Source organism: Anser anser (genome assembly GCF_964211835.1).
Source record: "Anser anser genome assembly, chromosome: 6".
NCBI lineage: Eukaryota > Metazoa > Chordata > Aves > Anseriformes > Anatidae > Anser > Anser anser.
The window spans coordinates 36,566,635-36,592,871 of NC_139726.1; the positions used below are offsets into that span (position 1 = coordinate 36,566,635).

The 26,237-nt window shown below is 38.2% G+C and overlaps 2 protein-coding genes across 10 annotated transcripts in view; one reads left to right on the forward strand and one right to left on the reverse strand.

Moving 5' to 3' along the window:
• Positions 1 to 26,237, forward strand: part of LOC310902056 (small membrane A-kinase anchor protein) — a 74,432-nt gene that overhangs the window by 32,140 nt on the left and 16,055 nt on the right. For 6 of the 9 annotated variants that reach the window (XM_083842955.1, XM_083842957.1, XM_083842958.1 and 3 more), the window contains exons 1-2: positions 25,248 to 25,982; positions 26,063 to 26,236. The gene's annotated coding sequence lies outside the window, so the exon portion shown is untranslated. Of the gene's footprint in view, positions 1 to 2,503; positions 2,595 to 3,094; positions 3,287 to 8,212; positions 8,277 to 11,253; positions 11,313 to 12,332; positions 12,395 to 13,052; positions 13,968 to 17,550; positions 17,723 to 22,757; positions 22,898 to 25,247; positions 25,983 to 26,037; position 26,237 lie in introns of those variants that run through there. The other 3 variants (XM_083842954.1, XM_083842952.1, XM_083842960.1) reach the window with 3 other exon arrangements.
• On the reverse strand, positions 1,460 to 8,604 carry MSTN (myostatin). Its single transcript, XM_083842929.1, has 3 exons — positions 7,937 to 8,604; positions 5,459 to 5,832; positions 1,460 to 3,248 (listed from the first exon to the last, which is right to left on the reverse strand). Exons 1-3 carry the CDS (start codon positions 8,307 to 8,309, stop codon positions 2,868 to 2,870), a joined length of 1,128 nt encoding a protein of 375 aa, XP_083699055.1. The 5' UTR covers positions 8,310 to 8,604; the 3' UTR covers positions 1,460 to 2,867.

The following is a 26,237-nucleotide window of genomic DNA, read 5'->3' on the forward strand; positions in this document are numbered from 1 at the left end:
AAATACAAGGAGTAAGAATCATTGTCCTCTCAACTTCGATTATCAATAAACATGTTAATGCTGAATCTTTCAGGAGCTAAAACCAGCAAGTTAAAAGTCTGGCGAGTAGCTGCTTGCACAGGAGGTCAGTGTTAAAAACGTGGCAAGCAGGACCACTCTGTGATAATTTCAAGTTTGGGAAAATACGAAAATTTCCATGGAACAACATTTATCTGAAGCAAGGAGCAACATTTATCTGAAGCATTTATCTGAGGAGCAATGCTGTTTGGAGTGGATGCATTTAGGACTTCAAGCTATTTCTTTTCTCATTTTTGGTTAATTTTTCTTTTTCCTGATACCTGCAGAAAAGCTTCCACCATCCATGCAACACATTTATGCAGAGCACAGCCAAAGATGCTTCTTACATGGGGTAACTGCATTTGTGTTAGCTTTAGTTTAGCTCTCCTGAGTAGGAGTAAGCACTCCGGTGTCCTGTCAGCGATGCAGTGCAGACCAGCACTGTGTTTTCCTTGCCATCAGCTCCAAAAACACACTACGGCATTTCTCCACTTACTGCTAGATGAACAACCTCAGTTAATGCCACTGAGGGTCTAACTGCATGGTACGCCATGGAAAACCAGATTGAAGCCTCTGAACAGAGCCTCTTTAAGAGGCTTTTGGTATACGTTAAGGCCCAGATCATGCGAATGCACACTGCTGATATTCCCACCTTCTTCACTTTAACTATCTGGTGCCAGAATGTCATGAGTTAAAAGTCAAAGGGTCAAATGTTGGCCTCCCTTAAAGGTATTTTAACTGCAACAAACCCAGGGTTTCTCCCTTAATTCTGTAACTTTGGTTTTCAGAGAAAAAGGAATTGTGTTGTGCTTTTATGTCTTGTGGCTTCACCAAGACTCCGTATTTTAAGATTCTACGCATTTTTAAAATATCTTATATTTACTCTGAGTGTGTTTTATGGGAAACTAAATTGAAGGTGTATTTAAGGGCCCCAGAGATCTGCTATGATGATCTATATCAGGAGAAGCTGAACATCTGCTTGATGCTTGGGCACAGCTTTAGCAGAACTAATAGTTCAGAAGAAATACTTGTTTTTTAATGTAACAATCAGATAATTTGAAGTTTGAGCAATGAGGTTTGAAACTTAAAAACAAAGGCAGAAAACTTGATATAAAATATTTACCACCTAGGCAGAAATATATAAAAGGGAAAGGGGGGGGGGGGGGGAATCAATGGTTGCAATTCTGTGGTGGTTTTACACAAAGGAAAATTCAAAACTGAACTTCTGCAAAGTAACAAAAGTATTTGTCATACTAACATAAAGATGTTTGAACAGCGATTGTGTTGTCTTTACAAATGCCTCTTTTATCAGTTGTATTTCACATGTGAAATGAAATGTACTTTATAGTAAATAGTTTTTTTAATTTCAATTAACATTTTTTTATAAGGAAAATATACAAAATTTGTGTGGAAAACTGTTTACTATGTTTACTTGAAGATAATGTTTTGTTGCAAAATTTTAAATATAATAAAATGCATTTAATAGCAGTCTTTTGTGGTATCATTACTTATGGACATAACATTCAAAGTATGGAAAATCAGTTGTGGATCAAACTGACCATAAAAACAGTAATCCAAAGAAACCTTATAAACATGTCAACACCCATCATTTACCCACAGATGGCTCATACAAATGTAAAAAACATATAAAATGTAGTATAATTCCCAACATATGGCTTGCTTTGTTGCATTGTTCCTATGTATTATTAGTGTTAAAAACCAGGAAATTATATTATGAAGAGAATATTGGTTTTTGTTTATTAAACTAAAGTACAGGTTAACATCATTCTTTTCTTGTGATGAACATATACCAACAGTGATTAAAAAATAAACATTTATTTACAAAATATTGATGCATACATATTACACAAGTCAGTTATATCAAAGTGGTTTTTTAACAATATCTGTAGCAACCAACTATTTGCATTGGTTTATCATAGTGCAAACGGTAATGTTGCAAAGGCAGATTATGGTGTGGGATTATGGTTTGAAAGTTAGACTTCTCTGCTGCCTTTTGTTCTACTACATCTAGAAAACTATTCACCTTCATTTAAAAAATAGCTATTTCTTGCGAATGTTGAATAGTGTACCTGAGGATAGGGCAAATTCATTATTACTCTAAATTCTTTCACTTAGATAACTATCTTTCTATTTACTCAGCCTGCTTAAGTAGCACCATTGCCATTGATTACTATCATACTAACGAAAAAAAAGGAATGGAAACACGCTAAATACACTACCATCCCTAATTTCAGGATTTGTCCATTTACGTGGAATTTCGTCTTATGCATTTCACAATTCTGCACTATATATTCAAGTGTTTAAGGATGATTCTGGTGGTATTGTGGAGTGGTGTATATGTTACCGGTATATATTTTTCTGTAAATGCAATAGCAAGTGAAGCTGTGAAGAAATTGATTTAAAAGCCTGCTCCTTCTATTTGCAGATGAGAAGGAGCTTGCTTTTGATTACAAACATACGTTGAAACCTGCGTATGGATTTGTGTCTGAATGACTGAATATTGATTCCCTCAAAATGTAAGAAACTCATTGGTTAAATCCGGTGATTTTGATTGTAGATTTTCTTTTTCCACTGGTTAATAACCAGTCATTAGGCAACTCTATTGTCTTTTAGTTCGCGTTCTGCAGCTTGTGTTGCTCTAAATCTGGCCTGTATGATAGGCTATCATACAGCATATGATGTCGGCAATGCCTAGCGCACGTAACTTCACAGTTTCAAAGATGGGTGAGGGGATATAACTTTTTTTGGTAGCTTCCACAATTTATGAAGTGGTGGATCTCACGACAGTCTCATGAGCAACCACAACGATCTACAACCATGGCTGGTATCTTTCCGTATATTATTTGTTCTTTTCCATTGAAATACAACATATTTATGGGGGACATCTTGGTGGGCGTGCAGCAGGGGCCTGCCGAGCCTCTAGGATTTGCTTGGTGTACAAGATGAGTGTGCGGATATTTCTGTAGAAATACAAATTCACATTCTCCAGAGCAGTAATTGGCTTTGTATCTTTTAGGTGCGATAATCCAGTCCCATCCAAAAGCTTCAAAATCCACAGTTAGTGGGTAGCGACAACATCTGGATTCTGTCGAGTGCTCATCGCAGTCAAGGCCAAAATCTCTGCGGGATCGTTTCGGTGTGTCTGTAACTCTGACCTCTAAAAATGGATTCTGTGAGAAGAGGAAAAGGAACCGGAAGTATTAATGAGGTAGGTGCAGGTAATTTGAGTAAAAACATACATATAGTTATCTCTGACACAAATGTATCAAATCAGTATTCTCAAATAACATTTACAAACATTTCTGAAGTTCTGCCCTTCAGAGAACTTTATCCTCCTCCAAGTCTCTGCTAAATTTGATCCCTTCTCAAGGGTTATTCCTCTTCTTTCTGCTGAGGACATACATTTCCCTGCTGCTTCTCTATAAGGAGCTTTAATTTCTGAGTGTTTCTTCCTGAAATCACCATCATCTTTGTGCTAGCATCATTTCTTATTAACTGCTAAGAGAAAGTTGCAGAAATTTTGAGGATGCTGGGTTTATAGTTTAGCTGTTGTTTTCCTTAACACTGTAATAAGAATTGCTTTTCTTTTCTTTTTTTTTTTTCCTTTTCTATAAAAGAACTCCCAAAAGGAAAAAATAAATAAATAAAAAATATTTACAGGGCAGAATCCAAGCAGTATTTGTCTCCTTTTTGTGAATCCTTCTGAAATTCTCTCCATTAAAATGGTATTCAGTTCAGGTTTTCTGGATATCAACAAAGACTCCTCCTCCAGACCAAGGAGAACAGGAAATGTCTCCATAATTGCCATCTTGCTGGAACGATTGAAGTGGTGGTAGAAATGAATGTTTCACCTGCTAGTACAGGTTACTTCTACTTCACAGCTTTTACTCAGCCAGAGGGCTGGATTTGCTGTCCTGAATTTGGAGGGGCAGCTAATATTTTGACTCCTGAAAGAGCCTTGTGGCCAGGGAATGTACTTTTGGCAGATCTCTGAGCCACGTGCTTCCCACTGAAGGTGTCTTTGCGCAGTCCTTAACTGAGAATAGAAAGAAATTGCAAGCTTTGCAATCACGAGTTTGAAATAGTTCCTCTGCTCCACGCCGATTTCAGCACAGTGTTGTCCAGCTGCTGGAGAAGCTCCTCCCAAAGGTAAATGATATGAGAAGGGGCTTGGTGGAGAGCAGCATCCCAGTACAGAGAGCTGCCAGCAAGGAGGTGAAGGAAAGAGAAGACAAGTTTCCTCTCCCATTACCTGCATTGCATCTGACCCTGTGTTGCTTTTACAACAGTTTGTTTTTACAGCTGATGATAACCCTGAGAAAACCGAGGGTTACCCACATGTGTGAAAACACCTTGTTACATATTTGAATGGGTGGAGACATTCTTTATCATGATATCCAGCAAGTATACGAGAGTCACATCTGTAATTAATCTGTGATTGAGATACCACATTGTTTTTACTCTACGTTCTATTAACTGCATTGCACTGCTATGAAGTTAAATATTACATAGCTACCTAAACAGATTGATCTTCTCTGTAGCAGTGAAAGCAAAATAATGCTCCTGGTACTTTACTCAAAAGCAGAAACATTTTGGTTATGATTGTTTCAGCTATTGCAATAGGTTCAGGAATTTTAACAGGTTGTAGATGATGAGTGATTTGGGGAAACAGCAAGGAAAATGCTGTAGTTTGGCTGGTATGCTTCAGATTTAATTCATTCATCCATACTTACTGAGAGAAACTACATAGTTATTTTATGCTCTTTCCCATGATTGTGACCCATTTGTTGTATCAAGCAGAATTTATCTATTCAAACATTTCTAATAAGAGGAACGATGCATTCTATCATAAGTACAACATTTAAAATTATGAGATCTGTTGTCACCTTCATAAATACAGATAATTCGTCTTGTCATTAAAAGAAAATACATGCATACAGAATAGGGAGAAACAGGGCTTGAATGCGAAATCTTTTCAGCAGTATACGAGGCAAAATTCCCATCAATGAAATAATCAGATGACTTTTTCTTTTACCTGTATGCAAAGTAACTTCTCATTAAGCAGTGTTTGCTCTCAAATTTGAACACAATGTTACTATGGTAGTACCCTCCATTGGTAAGTACCAAAACATTTTCCAGTTGATGCCTCTCAACATCTCCCTGAGGTGATGCAATTCACCTCAATTTTTCAAATGAGGAAATGGAGGCACAGGAGTGCTACATGATTTTGATCAGAGAGCAGAGAGTGAAAGAATTGGGTATACAGAACCTTTATTTTCCATTCCCTAAACAATGTTTCCATTTTAACCTTAAAACACAAGTTAAATGCTTTCCAATAAAATGCAAGATATTTAAATGGGATTTTTCTAAATAAACTTACCAATCCATCTTCACCTGGTCCTGGGAAAGTTACAGCAAGATCTCGTCCATTCTCATCAAAAGCTTTTATTTCGATGCCTAAATTGGATTCAGGCTGTTTGAGCCAATTTTGCAACACTGTCTTCACATCAATACTCTGCCAAATACCAGTGCCTGGGTTCATGTCAAGTTTCAAAGATCGAATTCCAGTATATCTTGTACCGTCTTTCATGGGCTTAATAAGTCTCAGGATCTGCACAAACACTGTTGTAGGTTTTTGGACTTGCCTCAAGTATATCCACAATTGTGCCTTTACTACTTTGTTATATTGTATTTTAGAGCTAAACTTAAAGAAGCAACATTTTGGTTTTCCCTCCATTTGTACAAGAAAATCAGCTATAAATGAATGGAAAGAATAGATTACTGAACAGGGAACAAAAATAAATATGCATATATAAACCAAATTTTTTTTCCAGACCATGTAGGATGTCTTACAATATTCTATAAACAGCATCAGTAACAAGTGGATGTAACATCATTCATTTTCTGTGCTTTACTCTCTATGGCAAATTTAATCATTTTGCTGTCACCTAAAAGTAGCATCATGTGACAAGTAATCACTGACCATTTTGTAAACAGGCTAAAAGGAGATTTGGCTAACCATTTTCTGTGTAACTTTAGCTGGTCCCTTGCACTCTGTTGGCTAAGCAGAGTGAATGATGTGCACAGGCTGAAGTTCAGGAATGATGGGCAACTGTGAGAAGAAGGGCGCTGTAGAGAAACTCTGTGGTCCTCAGTTATCTCTGGGATCTGACCAGTTGTACCAACGCTGTGGGCTTACCCCTACAGCTGCAGAAAAGCCCCTTTCCCAGATAAAAATTACCAGGGGATCGGGCACAGCCTATGCCACTTCACAGTGACTACTACCAGCTCATTTCTGCTGTTCATCTCCTGACGAGCTCCATGAAACATGCACAATAGCAACTTTGCATCAGCTGAGTAAACACTTATGTCACCTTTAGGTATTTTTAATTTACTAGATAACCTTAGTGTGCTGTGCATCATACAAATAGAAGTAGCTATGCACAGACTACCTGAACACTTTGTTTTCTTTTGTTGAGTGGAAACAATAATAATTTAAAGTATTAATGTAAAGATTTGTTTCCATTTGAACAATATTATAGGAAAGTCACATGCAGTGCAGCATTCCTCCTTCCTGTAGCCTACAATGCAGCTGTTCTACCTAGTCATGACAATGTCTTGCCATGCCAGCATAAAATGGGTAAAATGAATTTTAAATGGTGCAGAGTTTTGACACTCCTAAATCTCATCACTTAAGATACCTGTATCTTTAGTGGATTTTAAATAGTTCAAAGGCTTTTATAAAAAGTAGGAAATTAACTCAGATCAATGAAGCATAATGACTGTTCTTCACTTATTGTAATTATATAGTGGTTTAATTAAAATAGTTACCAAGTATACAGCAGGCTGGAATAAAACTGCTGGCGGACCTCAATTTTGCATTAAGGCTGCACTAATGTGTTGCTATTAAGTACACGTTATTAAAGTTAAAAAATGTTACAGATAAAGTTAATTTTTCATCCGTGCGCATTTTTAGCTACAGCAGCTGATTTTATTCTAGTATGTGTATTGTAATGATATCTGTAACTGCTAACATGCCTAATATGTCCTGTCATCTTTTTCCTTTTTGACATCATATTCATAAGTGTTATTTTAAAAAACAGCTGCCATAGCCAAATACTTTAGCTGATGAAGAACATAAGATACTATAGTATTAGCTGTGCAAAAGATACTTGATAGGAGCCATAGCAGATGTTTAGCACTCAGAAGATAACTTAGAATCTGCTCATTCAGTAAATGCCTTCATTCTTCCTTGGCACGACTACTGGAGCTGATTGCTATAACGTGGACATTTTAACATTTAAATCCATTACACACATATTTGCTTTAAATATATAGTTTTAACTCAGAGGTGGGTGGTGCTAGCTTATGGGATCAGCAAAGAAGCAAGAATTTAACTCTATACTTGCACTTGTGGGTCTCGTTCTCTAAGCTGTATTTCTGCTCATTTCTGTTGCTCTTTAAAGCACTGGCTGGTGAAACCTCATGCAGAAAAATATAGCTATCTTGTTACCTGCACTTGCACTTTCTGTTTGCAATAGGAAATGCCCTGAATGCTGCAAATAACGGAGCCAACTGAACTGCAGATCTCTCCTTGCTTTCTAAGGCAATTGGCAAATCGTAAGTGCTACAGGGCACACACGTTATAAGGAGCCGAATAAATGAACAGTAAAACAAAGGCTCGCAACAAGGTCATTTGAACCTGACTCAAATCCTTTAAAAATACACTCTCCTCCCTCCCTCCGGCAGACTCCAGCCAGCAGCCTGTTGGGAGAGCCTGAGGAGTTGTGTGGCTCTACAGCACGGAGACAACTCTCTCGGAGGAGCGGTGCGAGACGAAAGCAGCAGGGTTACTTACACTCTGTAGGCATTGTGATAATCGTTTCAGTTGTGGCATGATAGTCATCGTCTTCCAAAGAGCCATCGCTACTGTCATCTCTCTGGACGTCATATTGATCAATCAGTTCCTGTAGTGGAGGAGCTTTGGGTAAAAGTTGTTTAATAACATCCCTGCTAATGTTAGGAGCTTGTTCCAGACGCAGTTTGCTGAGGATTTGAATTTTTATGGCTTCTATTCTGGAAGATTTTGTATTCTGTCTCCATGTACAAGCATTGCACAGTCCATCTTTTTCAGCATTCTCTGTGGGCTGACTACCGTCATCAAGAGCCACCGGATCAACTGAAATCAGCATGAACAGGTAAATATAAACATAGATTGCTAGCTTTTGCATGATCTCACATTCAGCGCAGCTTTTTTCCTTTTTTTTTTTCCTCCCCCTTTCCCTTTTTCTTTTAGTACTAAACAGATCAGTGAAAGCAAATGCAATCTGAGAGACAGCTTACCACACTGGTGTACCTTATATATTCCAAGGGGGCTTTTATACTCCAACTTTGATTAGGCTCATGTCGTCAAAACCAACGATTGGTTGTTGTCCCAACAATGAATCTAGCTGTCAGAGGTTAAAGCCCTGTCGATCACAAGTCACTAGACAGCATTTAGTTACAGCCAAGGGTGAACTGATTTATCTGGTGGCTTCATAGAGGATATGTCTTCACATACGGAAAGGATATATTTCCAAGTACTATGGGCAGCAGTACTGGAAGACAGCACTATCATTCTTAAATATATACAAGACCGTATGCTTGCAGTATGAATCAAGGCAGAGCTCTCTCTAAAGTTGCTTTAAGCTTCTATCATTATTTTGACTGAAAGCTTGCACTATTTAAAAGAAAATCCTGAGGAACTGCTGTTAGGCAGGAAGAAAATATTTGTAAATACATTGCAAACATTACAAATCTATGTTGTTCAACAGCTAAAATATACTAAGCAGTTGATATTTCAGAAAACTTAAATAGGTTTTCCTGAAAGGTACTAGCTAAGCAGTAATAAAGATTTTGAGCATATGTGACTGTAAGTAAGTACATATTTGTCTGTTTGTCCCATTAGTATATATCAAAATCCTTTACTGAAGTGTGTGAACACTTATGTAAAATGAGTTTGCCTTGTCAGCAAAATCCTGGGCAGTAAATTACATATTGAGAGACCTAAACATTTAAATCCCTACTGTGAGTATATCTTCTTTTTCCATATCCTCTTTTAATTCAGTTCAAAATATATCTGTATTTTGTCAACTTAAGTGATACTGTGCTTTCTTTTGCTTTCTACTCAAACATTTGTAAGTTCTCTATATCCTGCTTATATATTTGAAATTAGTTTTAGTATTCTTTCTGCACAAGATACATCTAGACATTATTATATACTTACAGGTAATGGCTTATAAAAGCTTATAGCAATATAGTTTGCATTTGATATGCTGCTAGCAGAATCTTTGGGATTTATATTTATTTGGGGAGGTGGGGGTTACAGCTCAGCACAGTCTGTATATTAAAGCAAACACAAATCCTGGAATTCCATGCAATATGCCAGAGTTTGCCTATCTAAGTTAGGACTGAATTGTCAGTTTCTCACTGATTTTCTCTTCTTTTTCCATTATGAGTACACCATAAAATGTGGCAATCAGGTTTTTATTTATTTATTTTCATATGTTCCTATAGGAAACATTTTGGTGCATGGAAAGGTGTGGGACAAAACATTCAAAGCTTTTTCCTGCCTGGTCATTCATGTTATCTTGCATCACGTTTGCAGGGCATGCAAATTCAGTACATTGCACAGAACTGAGCCTAATATTCAGCTCATGACCAGTGACGTAAACCATGAGTATTCAATTGAAATTGATTGTCCTATTCTGGTGTAAAGGTGATGCAAGCAATAAATGTATCGTGCTCACATGTTCCAGGCCTATGGCTTTAGGGTCTAACCCTGATATTCTCATTTCAACCAAACTCATGTGTAAAGCAGACATTTCGACTGCTTATATCCTGAGAATTTGTTTTCACACAAGATACTCATGCAACTGCTTTCAACATATGGTAACATAAATGGGCTCATGGTTCACTGGAACTAGAAGTCAGGGTAGAGCTGCGTTTGCACCAGAGACTTCCTGCCATGTCCGCAATGTATTATTTTAAACAAATTCTTTGTATTCTTGTAATTTAAAGAGGCTAATACATTACAAGTACTGGAAATGTATCTTTCTGGATGGTTCATAGGATGATTCATATTTATAATCTTGAAAAGCGTTAACCCAGCTTCATACTCTGATGGTGAGGGTTTTTTGGTTTTGTTTTTTGTTTGGTTTGGGTGTTGTTTTTAATATATTATGACAATGAATGTCATAATAAAGTTATTTTTTAATTTCTTATTTGAAATAAGAATGACCTAAAGAGCTGAATATAACAGGGAATCTACCCCTAGTGGAAACCTCGATATGTACCAGATTTCATACTATACACAGTTCTAAAGAGAATTACGATCCATCAGTAAACAGGTAGAAATAATGATGCAGTCTTTAATACCAGGATTATTAAATGCTCAGGCAGATTGTGGCTGGAAGCCACCCATTGTGTTGAAGAGGAGACAAGAGAAGTGTCGGGTGAAGTGCCTCCAGCACCATAACTCCTCTGAATGCTCTCTGCAGCAGCTTGCCTGGTGTGTTACCTGGCCTGCTGCTTCTCCTTCAAGGTCTTCCCACTCTGCGGCTTGCCATGAAAGAGTTTCAGATTTTTTTTTTCAATCTTCTGCTATGATTGTGTTAATCTGCAAAAAGGAGCCCCTTTTTTCCCCTCCACAAGGCATTTGTTTATGCCTGCAGGACCAAAATACACTTTTTTTATGCCTGAGAACCCCGGTGAGCTCTGAGCAAAAGCAGAGCCACCATGCATGGTGGCAAATAAATTCTCCTGAGGACTATGCCTGCTTGCTATTTAGAAGTAGGAGGTAGCAGTGGTAGCTGGAGTGGAGACAGAGGGAATACTTACCAAAGACAAAAAAAAGTGCCCCAGAACTCAGCAGCAGCTGCACAACCAAAAGAAATATTTTTCCAGTATTACCCTCATAAAATGCGCTTCATATCAACGTACTCTGAATGCCTCCAGGTTGTTAGAATAACTTTCTCTTCATATTTTGTTGTTGCTGTTTCTTTTCTATGAGAATGCAAGAATTTCGAAGAGAGCTTAAACCGTTGCATTTGGTCAGGAGCTATTGAAGAATTTAATTTCTTTAATAGTGCAATATGCAAATTGGTTTTCTTTCTGACTTTCGTTGTGGTGTTTTAGGAAAATGATGATTACAGAAGTAGGTGACAGATGTGAGGAAAGCAAGCAAAAGGTGAAAAGTAAGTAACCAGATAAAAGTTTTTTAAAACATTATTTTGCAAAAACTATTTTAAAAATAACCAGCACATTGCCAACAGCAAAAACAAAGAAGAGTTAAAAATGAAATGCACATCTTACTGAACTTTATGGCATTTTAATATTATCTTTGGGATTTGTGTCATTCTACCCGCCATGCCTGCCAATAGTGAACAGTATTCCCAATCCTGACTATTCAAAGATCATGACTCAGGCCCCCAAAATCAAGCAATATAAGAATGCGTTTCTTTCAAAAGAAAAAAAGGCATACCTCTGTCTACCTGTCAGATTCTCCTTGGCTTTCTCCCTCCCACCAGTAACTTTTGGACTTGTTAGAAAACCTAAAGAAAATCTAAAACATAATCAAACCCAAATTTGACAGATACAGAGGTTTAAAAGACACTGTGTTACTGTGAGTTTTATGGAAAAACAGCAACTGTGCAAAGGAGATTACTAATGCCCTCCCTAAGGAAAAGGCAAGCAGAGCCCAACCATGACCCATCCTTTTTGGCAGCCTTTAATTAGCCAATCAGCATGTGCTTATTAGTCATTAGTCAGCATGCTGATAGCTCTGGACCATCTACAGTGTGCCAGCTCTTGCCTGGCTAGCAACCCAGAAAAAAATAGATAGGAAGCGGGATGGGATTTGAGCTTGTTATGGGGGTGGACTAACTGGATATGGAAGGGAACCAGGACGTTTCTGAGAAAAAGGAGAGTTACAGGAGTGTGAAGGAGCTGCACTCATGGCAAGGAAGGAGAGGGACGTAAGTTATAACCACGCCAGAAATCCAGCATCTTCATCCTGTTGTAGGCTAGATTGTCAAACGTTCCCTTACAGTCTGGAGGATTAGAAATTCTCTGCTCTTTTTTCTGTCGGTTAAGTTAAACTAGTTCCCATAACTGACTCGCTACAGGAGGTAGTACCTGAAGAAAAGATCAGGTGTTGTGAAAGTCATTGTAAATTAGTGCTTGTTGCTGACACTGATTTTTATGTCCTACTTTAGAATCAGTTGGCTTCCTTTCCTAATTTGAAACAAGTGTTATAAGAAAGATCCTGAGCATCTGGGTAAGATACCCATTCAGTCACCTCATCTCACTTTTGTCAGCACAAAACCAAATTTCTAGAATAGAATACTGAAAGAGATAGAAAAATCCATTTTAAATATTTTGGACTAGATTCACCACTCGCTTATTTGCAATAAGCTGGGCATAATACTTATGAACTAATTTTGGTTAGAACGGTTACATCTAAATAGAAAAATTTAGACATATAATGAAATGCAGTGTAGTTAGCATGTTTTAAGTGCTTAACTATGAGCCCAGTTGTCTTATTTTGCCAGGTGCTTGCTCTCAGCCACCTGAATTGCAAGAATAAAATGTATTATTTTGAATCTCAGGAGTACTTATAAGACTGTGTCTGTGAAACATCTAGCAGGAAATATCACATAAAAAATTTATGAAAATATCGTGGCAATTGCATTATGTAAATTAAAGCTGCAGCTACTATAAGGCAATAGTATCTGCAGTTCTTATTGAACTTATTACCATGAACTATAATATGAAATCTGTAACTAGTATGAATTCTTGGGCTGTAACAAGTGTTCTCCAATAGTTTGTCCTTCTCTATATTTTTTCCTACAAAAGTGGTCATGTATAACTGTCTAAACATTGTGCTCTATCAGCTACTGGAAGGCAACTTTATTTCTTCTGAGTTATTTTCCCAGGAAAACCAAGATGTTCATGGATTTGGGGTGTTAAGGAGTCTCCCCTCAACATGTACTTGGTCTGTGCCTGTAGTTTGAGTACCAGGGCAAACCTGGCAGGTGATTGCCTCACCTCAGGAGCTATGGGAGGTAGTAGTGAGTCCTACTTGCTCGGGACTTTCTCACCAGCAATGGTGTATAAGCATGCAAAGGATAAAATGGGAGAAACAGGTGAAATGGGTGGCAAACTGGTGCTGTGGCAATTTCAGCCTTTGATGCATCTCTCAGCTCACCCAAGAGATGTTGCTGAGTTTAAGATTTAAGGGAGTGTCGTGGGGTCTCCTTCAGCTTGTGGCTGACAGCTTGCACTTCCCAACCCCTTCCTGACTGCAGCTTTTGTGCTGCAAGGCACAATTTCACATGTGTACTGGGCCAAAAGTTCCCCGTGGTGTTTTTCTCTCCCGCATAATCCAATGCTCATTAATTGTCATTGCTCCAGAACCGACCAGATATACTAATGGAAAAGCACTTTACAAGCAGATAGGGAAAATTATTCCTGTTAGGCTTATTAAAAACATTTAAGGGAGGATACAATTTTAGTAAATGATGCCAGCTTTTCTGAGCTCTTTTGTATTCAGAATTTTATTCTGCAGCTTTCACTATGACATCTAATTACTGATCTTATAATAAGTTGTATAATAGGACCCTGTTAAACACCTGTTTAATTCTAAAGGCTCTGTCCTTGTTACAGAATGCTGTCTTTTCTTTAGTCTTGTATCTTTTATGCTTTTACCCAGAATTCCTGCATTCTTCTTCAATGTCTGTTAAAATAGCTGAAGAAAAACAGCCCCAAGTCACAAGAGGAAAGGAGCATGATCCCCAAACCCAGGCGTGTGACTTGCCCCTTCGTTGTCCACAGCATTTTTCGAAATTCAGGTCAGTTGGGTGCACACCTGTAACAAGGAGACTATCACCTCCCTGAATTGAGGAAAAGCACAAAATCCTCACAGACCTCAGGGGGTGGCAGCGGGTTTATTACTGTTACCCTCGGAGGCTGTGTAGCCAAGAACTGCTCCGGTGGGATGTGGGTGTTTGGTTTGAAGCACTGCCTTTTCAGCCTCTCCACCACTGCTGGGAAATATGAAATTCGCCCAAGGAGTTGTTGCTGGACGTGGATAAATGTCATTTCTGCATTTGCACAATCAAAGCACATGAAATGCTAAAGCACCTCCTTTTGGTAGCAGCAGCAACAGCAGAGCTTGCACGTCCCCCTCGGCAGAACGCCCGGACGGGGCTTTTCTGCCCGTCGGGTAACTGCTTTGCTGTGCACCGCCTGGCCCCTGCTGGGCTCTTGGGGAACGGCACCCACTGGGGCATGGGGAAGTCGGGGGGATGCTACAGCTCTGAAGGGTCCTTCTCTTTTTTTTTTTTTCTTTCTGTTTTTCACCTTTTTTTTTTTTTTCCCCTACTGCATGACAGGTTAGAATGTCTTTGCTTTGGTCCTTCTCCGTGGTCTTGTCTCTACTGAAAGCAGGGATGGGCAGGAGGGGGGCAGCCTGCAAAACCAGCCCGCTTGGCTGTGCATGATAAGTAAAATCGTAGCAATGTAGCATATACAGGGGTAAGAATGGCTTTTCTTCTGCTTCTGTTTTTTCTGAGCAGAGGAGCTGGCTTTGAAGTGAAGTCTTGTAAAACTCCTAGAATTTGGGACAGTGAATTTGTACACACGCTTCAAATTCCAGTGGTTAAAACAAAACCATTTTTCTGCAGTGGAAAGCCTGGCATGTCATTCCAGCAGTGTGCAGCTGCAGTGGCAATATGTCCTCTGAACTCTTTTTGGGGTGGGACATAGGGAGTCATGCTGTAATACCTCCAATAATAATATAGTGCAATAATTTCATAATTAAATAGATATTCAAAATGTACAGTAGTGTTCTCCCCCTGTTGCTAGCATATGTACCAGCATCAGCCAGTCATACTTGCACGGTACCTCAGTTTCTGCAGGCACTACACAGGTGTTTGTCTGAGATTTTCATTTCTAGTATTTAGATCCATGTTTAAATATTGTAAATGTAAATATTTGAAAAGTAAAAATAACTCAGGAAGTCATAAGACATTGCTTGTAGAATACTTCAAATACCGTCTGCAGTGTAAGAAGAAGAAATACAGCTTTTGCTCTCTCCCTTTTTAGATATTTTATTGTTTGTTGTTTGCTTCCCGTTGATGTATTAAAGATGTTTCTTATTTATGAGCTCCATTATGAAGCTTCACATAAGAGCATCAACTTAAGGAAAACAGTCTACACCGGCTAAAGCATTAGCTTTACTGCCCTTTCCTCTTGGGAATCGTCTCTGACTCCTTTAGCAGACACTTCTAATTCTTCACAATCTAGAGGCTGCTACTTTAAAAATTTACAAGTTTTTTCCTGGGACTCAACAAGCTCTTCTATCCCATCAAGCCACTAATTGGCAGCACCAGCCGACTCATTGATGAGAAATAAGGATAAACCACAAATAAATTGACTGGGTTTTGTTTGTTGGTTGCTTTTCACCTTCATCAGCAATAGACCTTCAAAACACCCCTGAAGTTATACAAAAACACTTAGGAGTTATATAGAAGTGGAATAGTTAATAGAAAAAATATTTCTAGGATATCCAGATTAATAGATACGGCATTGTTTGTATGCTACTTTGTGATAAGTACAGAAAGCTTGTTTTATGCCAAGTGAACTTTGTACCAGGATATTTGGAGTACACAAATCTGAGGAACTGCAAGCAAGTAGTTCATGACTCTTCCTTAAGTTTTAACAAGTAAGAAAAGTCTTGATGCATGCAAAAGCTTATGATCGATTAAAAAATTAGTCTAACCAAACCTTTAAGGCTTTGTAGCGCATATTGATCGAAATAGATGGATGATAAAATTAGTAACACAGTGCAAATGGGAAATAAGATTGATTGTATCAAATTAGCATGTTACACTTTCTACAAATCATCCAAGTAGCTTAACGAGATTGCAAGGCATTTTGACACCTTGTCCAATGCCTTTAGATCAAAGGAAAGTGAATTAATAACTATTGACTAGAATTGTACAGTTGGCTGCTTCACCAGTTCTGAAGTTTGGTTGATGTAATCTAATGATTTATATCAATACCTCTGAGAAAGTAGTGTGGTTAATTTCAATATCCCAGTGATAACTTGGTATTGAAAAATCACTTCATTAGATTCTAAATTGCATTAAAAATATTATTTTTGTATTTGTGTAGCTATGGGGTGCGTGTACATACATGTATACAATATTGGTTTTAATTAGATATTGAGCCAAAAGAGCAGGTTGTGTTCAAAAGCTTGCTCATTTTTTCTTATTGCGCTGGTTGGCTTAATAAAAGAGATTACCTTTCTGTTATATTTCTTCCCGTTAACTAGGAAAACACTAATACCACTAATAATTCCTTGAATTCTCTTACACAACAAATGGTATGCATTTCTTAAAAGAAAAAAGAAAAAGTCTACCAAAATGATAAGAAGAAATTACTTATTCCTCTTTCACAGAGGAATTATTTTGTACTTAAAAATGCTAATTATTTAGTGACAGGCTTATCTTCTTGCACTTGGGGCCAAGATTTGTGTCAGCTGATATCACTATAAATTAATAGGCTAGTCTATTAATCATCAGTGAAGTTAACAGCTAATTATCTGACCATTACTATATAGGGTTAAATTTAGAATTCATTTGCAGGTATTTGTCACTACTGAAGAGTAATAAAAAAGGGAAAACTGATAGACGATTTTGTAGCCTCTATTTTGAGTCACGCAAAATTATGGAACACAAACAGCCATATGACAATGGGAGGGATGTCATTTGCGTAACACCTTGGAAAGCTCTACCAAGCAAATAAGATGCTCTTTGTTTCAACAATCTCTTTGAATGGCCTCAAACTGCGTTAGCCCAGAGTGGTACAGGACATTGCACTGCAAGTACCAACTCATGGGACTTCTTTATGACACCAGTAATTTTATTTTGATTTCCTGAAGAGAATCTAATCAAAAAGTATTTTTCACTATAATGGTATCCGTAGCTTGTGGATATCACCATGTTCAGTAATTTCTAGGCATGATATGTTCTTTTCAATTAGATTTTATAGGATTAAAGTCCTGAAATACTCTTAATGTTTACATTTTGAGTAGTTTCAGAGAGGGTATTTCCTGCAAACCATCTGACTTTCTAAGCTGACCCATTGAAGCCAGTTGTCAGCATAGAGTTGCTCTTTGAGAACCAGTGTTAACACGCATGGCTTCTGCAAGAAGTCCTTCATGCTTTCCAAAGGAACATCTACCGAGCTTGGGAGTGGCATGCTTCTCCCAGCTGCAGATTGCAGCAGTGGTAAATGAATATTTATCAGTCCTCCATTGACGCAGGGCTGAGCATGAAGTGTTTTGTTTAAACCTGAATTTGGGGTAGGTCAGATTTTGTTTCAGAATGTTGCTTTGGTGTAACCTTTCTCACCTTCTTTCTTCCACAGAATTACAAAATAGTAACAAAGGCAGTAGAAGGGCAAGGAACTGGAAGAAGCCTGCCCAAATGGACCACCACTGCCTTGTTTCAGTCAGTGCTAAATTACTGAGTAGTCACGACTAACATGTGATTCATGCTGACAGGAAGACCTGCTCAGAGCTGGCACAGTTTTCATCGGGGTAAGTGCATGTTTTTGATTCATCACAAAAGGATTCAGGTCAGTTCTTGAGGCATGGCTAAAGAACTGACCCATTCTTATCCTATCTACACTGGTTCATTTGTATCCTACATCAAGCTTACCTGAACAATAAGTTGAAGTATCAGTTGCAGTTTGCATCTAGATATTCTGTTCACACATTTCAGCAGCAGCAGCCTTTATAAAATAGGGTGGCTTTGGGTTCTTGGTTGGTTGGTTGATTTACTGGTTTATTCTTGGCCTTTTTTTTTTTTTTTTTTTGAAAACTTGTTTTGCAATTCTACAGATGGTCTGAGGAAGAGACCAGAGAATCCAAATAGAACATGAATATCATTAAAAAGTAGATATCAATAGAAAAGCTGATGGAACTCAGTACAATTTTCATGAGTGTCAGAGTAGTCATATGCCTCCAGTTGTGTTTTTTGTTTGTTTGTTTGTTTATAATAATTCAAACAAGCCTGGTAAACTTGCATAATCTGGTAAGGCTTGGAAATCAGAGATGACATCTATGTATCTAACATGTAACAAAAATCTTTGAGTCTTCTGTAGAATTATTTTTCTTTACTAAAATCATGAGCACTAAGAAATTGTATAATCATTAGGAAATGTTTGTAAGCATGCAAAATAATCTGCCATTTTACAGGTCCTCACTTTGATTTCTGCTAAGGCTTGTCTTTATCTTGAAGTCATGAGATAAGATATCCCTTCCAAACCTTATCTTGCATGTTACAGTAAAGCTGCGTGTTCTGAATTCAATATGAAGGTAGCATCTCCTGTGGTCTAATTAAGTATTATATAAAAGAAACCTCTTATTATCATTATTTACTTCTTTTTTTCCTTTTCATTATAGGGTCTATTGTGCTTTTCTGTGGGAAATAGGAAACTGCAATTTCTTATCTGCCTGCTCTGTTCTGTGCAAAATTTTAGATTTCTGTTCTTTCTTTTCTGTAGTAAATAGCTCCATTTCTTCAATATTAGGCTGTTCCAGCTCTGTACCATTTTCTTTTCCTTCTCTCTGGTTTCTCCATGAGGGAGTTGTTAGTTTTAGGATGGAATAATCAGCAATATCTTAAAAGTGTCTACAATATTTCAGGCATGTCAATGTATTGATAATACATCTGTAGATTAACTATAGTTGTCTTTTATTTACTCATTCTGCATACCAGTATTTGAAAGTTTCCAAAAACACCCGCACATTGAACAGAAGTTTTTAATTCAGCTATTCAGTCCTATTGTCCTTTATATATTAAATATATATAAAATAAACATAAAATCCTATAAGCTTTGCAAGCAATGCAGTTCTTCCTTCTGACTGACTGCATATTCAGTAATCTCAACTGAATTATTTGTTCTATAAATCTGTCTGTCTGGGAGGTAGAATGAAGGTATCATTCCTGAGTCATATCCAGTTTAAGCATGGTCAAATGTCACGAGAACTGCAGCTCTTAAGAGGAACGCTGAACTGTTCTGCTTTGCGTGGTTCTAGCTTTTTCCATGAGATGCAAGTGTCTTGTATCTAAAAAGAAATCTGCACAGATTAAATTTGCCTATGTATTGTATTGGAATATTAAGTTAGTATGTATGGAATATTAAGTTAAATATATGTATTTGTATATATATAATAGTTTTAAACACTGCACTACTTCAAATACTGCAGTTTTATTGGGGTGATAATTACAACAGATCATAATTCTATTGGTGACATCCCTTAAATGTAATTTAACAGTGAACAAGAACCCCAAAATTCTCAAAGGTAAGCTTGTATCACATAGGCGTTTATTTTCTATTTTAGAAAACCTTTCCTTAAAAGGTAAAATTAGAAAACGCTGATATTTTTACTACTGTGCAGTGGTTTTCATACTTAATGTTACCTATAATATTACCTGCTGCATAGCTAAGACTTCAAGAACTAAGTTAGAATTATTTTTTTTCCATTTGATATATGCCTGAGCACAGGAGCAGCAGAATATAAAGAAAAAGAGGAAAAAAAGGTTTCACAGCTCAAACAAACAGGCTTTGCTCATTTGACTGACACTCAGAGATGACTTTACAAAGTGACTGAGAATCTTGGAAGTGTCTTCTCATGACTGTTGTAGCATTGAGTCTTTGGGGATGGGGGAAATGGATACTGTTTGTAGTGACTTGTGTTAAGTTCATCAGCATGTCCATGTAAACATTTCTAACCCTGTTTGTGAAATCCATAGGTAAAAGAAAGGGGAAAAAAAATCCTATTACTAGTTTTCTGCTACAGAGAATAAAAAAGCTGTACCAATATCCAAAGGGACACAAACATCATTTGTCAAAAGTCTTTATTCATGTCTATGATACCAAGACAGTCAAATGCAGAGAATTTATATCACGTTCTTTCAAAGACCGGAGTGACAATACTAAATCTGAAAAATGATGAAGATTCAAAAAACAGTTACCGTGCTGCTTGAAGAAACCAAACCTTGTGTGCAATTCCACTCTATATCAAGCACACATACAGAACCTTAAGTAAATACTAATAAAATATCGCAGAATATCACTAAAGGCTACAAATTCCAAAGGCAGTCTGAACTACATGCATTAAAATGATTTATTAGATCATATAGACTTCCAAAGGCTGTGGATCTAACCCTAATAGACTGTGCTTCTTGATTTCAAATTCCAGTGGCCTTTGCCCTTTTGCATCAACCAGGAGCTTCTTCCAAAAATAATTTCCTGAATGTAAATGCCCAGCTGCAGTGGCTGTTACTTGGTGCATATCGTTCAGAGAACTGAAGCTTTAATTAGTTAAAAACACACAAAACTTGCAACTTCTCATAATAATGAAGTTAGTCTTCCATATTTTGTTTTAAGTTTCAGTCTGAAATAATCAACATGGCTCACAAGCTACTCATGTAAGATGACAGAAGAGATTTTTGCTGCCTCTCCTGAGAGGGCTAATGTTTCAAAAGTGTTTCCAAACAAGCATCTTTCCAAGAAGATGTTTCTCATTCTTTACTCACCTTAAGAAAAAGGTGAGGAACACTGTCCTCTTAACTGCGTTATTATCTGAACATCAAGCAAATATCACAACAGGATGATGTGACAGCTGTGTGTGGTACCCATGGAATAATATATTACATTCGCTGTTACAAGTCATTGATTTATTGTCACTCTGGGTATGTTTGGCATAGATTGCTTGAATAATAAGTGTGCAGCAAGTCTTGGAAGTAAATTTAACAATCCATCTGCATTAAATAATATTTGTATTTGTAGCAGATTTCTATCTAGTGTATTTTAAATCAATTCTGTCAAAAGACTATAGAAAATAATTACAAAACCCTTTATTAATTAAAGTCATGACAATAGTTAATTGAGTAGCAAGTTGTTTACAACTGTAAATATGTTGTAGTTGCCTGGGATGTTTCTTTCAGCATAGAAAAACATGACTGGCAAAACTCAGAGGTTTGGCATTGGGCACTAAGGAAAGGTTATTTGGTTAAAGGATCTTCAAACTTGGGTCTTGTCTCTACTGATGTCAATGAGAATTTTGTCACTTACTTATGCAAGTGTGAAGTCATCTTTTTCTTATATGAAGTCTTGACACAAGGGGTAATTATGATAAACTGAAGGGACAGTTTTCTGATTCTGGCCTCCAGATTGTGTGTGACCTTGCACAAATCAGTTTAGTATTTCCCATCCAGCAGCAGTAAGAGTACTAATGGTTAAATAGCCTTTACTATTTCACAAAATCGTAGAATCATTAAGGTTTGAAAAGACCTCCAAGATCATCTAGTCCAACCATCCAAATTTGTATCAATAAAAGCAGCCACCTGCCTGCCTGGTTGTTGGGCATGCCTGCACCATGCAAAGCAACACTGTACTGGGACACCAGAGCCAACTTCGGATGAGTTGACATGGATGAGTCCCTGCTGTCAGTGCAATACAGAGCCACCCAGCACAACAGCAGGGCTGCTAAAGGATGCGTTATAATCTCATTAGCCTGGTGCTGTACCTCATCTCGTTTGATCAGAGCTCTCTATGCAGTACTCTAGTGCATGCACAGGTTAAGCCTACAGGGTTTGCAAGCTATCCCACCTGTTCCCTCTCATTGTCCCATTTCCCCATTGTCCTTTCCCCACCATTATATTTTCTTTCTAATTTTCCACCCAGAAGATAGTTAAGAGAACACAAGTTACGATGCGCTAAGATGCTGCGATGGTGAGACCTCTGCAAGCCTGTAAGTAGCTAGATAAAAGGTGGCAAGCGGTAGGGGTTACAGAAATTAAGTTGTTATTTAGTTGCTGATATTACGTGATGCTGTTCGTAGATGAGAGATAAAAATATTCAATATTCTTGTTCGGCTGAAACTGTTCATTCCAGTTCATCCCCTCTGATTCAGAAGAAATGAGCCTTGAAATAATGTGTCTGTCTGTCTGTACTATTGACGCCTGCTGAAAAGAATTTGTCAGACCATGTGTTTGTGGGCTCTTGGCTGAGCTACTGGAATGACTCCTCTCTTTCACTAAATGCAGGCTTGTTTTGGTGCTGAGTGACACAAGTTTTGCTGTGGAAATCATATCCAGTGGCTTGGCCTCTGATCACAGAGTCAGGATTTGACTAACTTTTTCCAGCTAGTGAGATGCTGTGCAGCCCACAAGTAGTATCTTGAACTTTCGACTACGTGGGACAAACAATGTTTAATTCAGACATCAAAGAACAGACTTCTGACATGGGGGGGGAAGAAGAAGGATGGACAGCCAGAAGGAGAACTGAAAGATATTCCAGTTAATAGGAGTTAATTTGCAATATTATACTGTGGGGTCATTGGCAGACCACCCAGGACAAGATAGTCTTGCTGGATGTTTTGTGATCCATTTGTCTTTCGGTGGTTGTTTTACCTTTCCAACTACTTTATCAAATCAGAAAAGTTAACCATGTAACACTGTGCCAAAACGAAGTGCAAGACAGCTCTTAGGTTTGAGATATTAGATTGTAGTACGTTATTTGTGTACACAACTAAATATACGTGTGTTTCCTTGTTCAGACCTGAGACTCCATCCCATACTGATACAAATGTCTGATACTTCTTGATGGATGTGCCTGAGCCCTGGCTTAACACAGGAGCCCTTGCCAGTCCCAAACCTACGGGTGTTTCCACCTCCACTCAGTGGTGAATACAAGATCTCAGGTAACTCCAGCTACAGAAACCCAGGTCTTAGTCCTGGCCTTATCCCGAACCAACTCTGCAAACCCTTCACCATTTCAAATCACATGTTAGTGGCATACCAGCTTCAGCTTTCTTTTATTTATTTTTTTAGCAGTATCTGGTCGTAAGCTTTATGCATTATTTAGAATCATGCATCTTAGCCAATTAAATATTTTCAGACTTTTCAGTCATTAAACTTTTAGAAATGTTCTTATCAAAACATTTAATAAAAAGCAGTCAAAGCCTCTATATAGCAAGCTTGTGCTGTCCAAGTCTGTCTTCCAACGAAAATATTATTTCCGCTGCTGTATTTGAGGTAGGAGTGGATATCTGGAATTAAAATTAAGTGGAAATTAGGCAGACTGAGACTTAAAAGCAGAACAGTAGGCCATAACCTAAAAAAAGGCTCCTGAGCCATGCACTCATGCTCTGGTGAATCTCTTAGTAAAGTGTAACCATTATACAGACCATCCATAACTACCCTTTATTTCAATTGGAGTGTTCTGTGATGCTCATGATTTCCTCAAGACAGTTTTTTCCCCCAAGAGAAATTACTTGTACCATGTTAAAGGTTATTCTTTCCTCCAGAAACCAAAGTTAGATCAAAGCAGAGTTAGAGGTATGATGGCCTATGTATACCGTGAATTAAATCATTTTTTATTTTTTTTTCTTTGCCATGTGGTTATAGATACTTTTTTTTTTCATAACTAGAAATATTATCTTGTTTAATCTATGTGCCGTCATTTATTTCACCCCCCATTTTTTTTCTTGCTGTTTAATCTGTCTACTCATAAATTTCAGTGTGTGCAAGAGTTCTGATTTTAAAATTATGCAATCGAAAACCTCTTGATATATAGTGGAAAGGATATGAAATATTGGATAGTAGCCTTAGATATGATAAGATAATTAGATAATCAGGGTATTGGATAATATCTGCAGATGACAAAATATTTATTATGTACAGCAATCATGAGGACAGTTCTTTGTCGGTAAATTAAACTCTTCTGAAAATTTTCTCATTTTAGTGACAGCTGAAGACATTTTATAACTTTATAAAGGAACATGTTTGACATTTGTGCTGCAAAAGGTGCTGTTGGTGTATGAGAGAAAAGCACACAGGACTTGATCTCAGCCAACAAGGCAATCTAAGAAAATGAAACCGTCTTCTGCAGCAGCAGCTCTGATCCAGTCACCCATAAACCTCCCCAAGGGACGCGTATCCACAGCACTCTTCTCCTTCAGTCCTCGGTCTTTGCCCTAATGCAGCCTCTCAGGCAGTCTATACCCCAGCTTCTTTTTAAGCTGTTCTTCTTCTGGCTCATTTCCTATTTGAAAATCCCCTCAGGAGGCAATTCTCCTGCCCGCCTCATTAGCGCACTGCTCGGTTCAGACTGCACCGTAAGTTCAGGGCCCTTTGGATGTCACCCCCGGGCATGCTGGGCAGGCAGGTGGACAACATATGAAATGGAGGACATCCTTTAATGTGAGGTGGGTGCACGCCTTTCAGAAGCTTGTGCTTATGGCTGAATTTCTCAGGGTTTAGGAACTGATCTTCCAGGCAAGGGTTGGGTTTTGTTTGTCTGTTTTGTTTTGTTGAGAATTACAGCAGGCATTAGGAAAACAACTTTCAGTTTCATGCCCATCTTTAGCCTTGCCCAGAAAAACACGTGAAGGGTGCCTTTCAGGAACATGTTAGTTCCTAGGGGCTTCCTGCCGGGCAGACCAGCAAAGAGCCATGCAAGCAACGCTCAGCAATAGCCAAAATGCTGGTGAGTCACCAGCACTGTTGCAGCTACAAATCCAAAATGCAGCACCACACGGACTGCTGTGGACAAATCCCAGCTAGATCCAGCACAGGTACAAAGCCTGTTACTCGTTTCATACTTGTTAAGGTTGTTTGGTGCTCCTAATGATGTTTATCTCAGCGTGAAAATTTGAAGGTAGTTTGGCTGCACACAGATGTTTGTACAGTAAGCCTCTGGAACACATTACTTCTCCTTCTTAAGTATATGAACATCCACAGTTGTTACAGGATTGGGAGGAACAGGGTCTTATTGTGTCACTGCCCTGCTGATCCATGGCTTTGTCTGCAGTGAAGTATGCTTTTATTTCACTTGAGATGCAATTTTCTATTTCCTATTTTATTTTAATCTCTTTTTGTATTGGAAACCTTAGGACTGATTTTTACTGTGGAGAAGGGAATGTTATGGGACGATTGGGTCCTTACATTACTGTTATTTCTCTGTATTATTTTTCCATTTGTGTGGCAATTTATTCATGGCTACTGCTTTGCCTGTTGTTGTCCTCAGGGCTCTTAGGTTTTGGCACATCGGTGGCCGTATTACCTAGCAAAAAAGCAAAATCACATTAAATATTTGATTTTCACAAAACAAGAATTCTCTGTTTAGAAAGAAGATGGTGTTGTCTGCAGCCTCACATCACGAGGAGGCCTTGCGTGACACATTGCAGTGCACAACCCAACCTTTGAATTTATCTAGAAGAATTTAGAAGATATCTAAATTTAAAAGATTTACCATTTTCTGTCTGCCCAGCTTCTCAGCTGACTGTAATTCTGGTGTGTGGCTTTTCAGTCACAAATCTCTTTTGATCCTCTTTGCAATATTCTAATGCCTCATGCTTGATTAATCTCCTTGCTGTGCTGCAGGCCTGTGCCGTGTTTGCAGTGTCCTCCAATGCTTTGAGGGGAATTTTCATTTCACTGCTTTTAGAATTTGAGCAAACAAGAAAGAAAAGAAGACGTGCATATAAATTAAGAGTATTTCTCTGGCTGTTTTACTGCCTTATTCACAAAAACATAAATAATATTTGGTATTTGCTGTTTTCCTGTTTTATGTTTTCTAGCCCTGGGCACAGGGTACGAACAGTTTGCGTGTGCAGGGGGGTTTGTGTCTGACTGCACGGACTGTCTCCAAACCACATGTGAGCTGCTAGGCAGGAGGAAAGCTGGAGCCACGTGTCCACATTGCATCTCATGGACAGCTGATGTTCAGGCTCAGGCCTTCCACCAAACGTCATCTCCAGCTTCAGACACAGACAAAAGCAAAAGGTATAGCTGCCTTTTCCCCCAGGTTCCTGGGAAGTTTTTATTACTGCTGTTTCAGATTTTCCTTCATGATGAATGTGTAGAGCTGCCCTGATGATTGAACGCTTGGCTGCTACACGCGCCACAGCAAGAGTCAACGTTCAGAGAAGTTTCTTGAAAACAGAAAAATCCTTGTCACTGCCATGACACCAAGATGAAGCCAACGTTTGCCATTCCCTGGGGAGCACAGTTTACTCCTCTGTTAGCGCAAAAACCAGG

Bases quoted from the DNA above. Each gene is read 5' to 3' on its own strand.
- MSTN (XM_083842929.1), bottom strand. From the start codon at position 8,309: ATGCAAAAGCTAGCAATCTATGTTTATATTTACCTGTTCATGCTGATT. The intron at 5,833-7,936 runs GTAAGTAACCCT...ATTCATTTATAG, and splicing joins TATCACAATGCCTACAGAGT to CTGATTTTCTTGTACAAATG. The intron at 3,249-5,458 runs GTAAGTTTATTT...CTCTTCTCACAG, and splicing joins GACCAGGTGAAGATGGATTG to AATCCATTTTTAGAGGTCAG.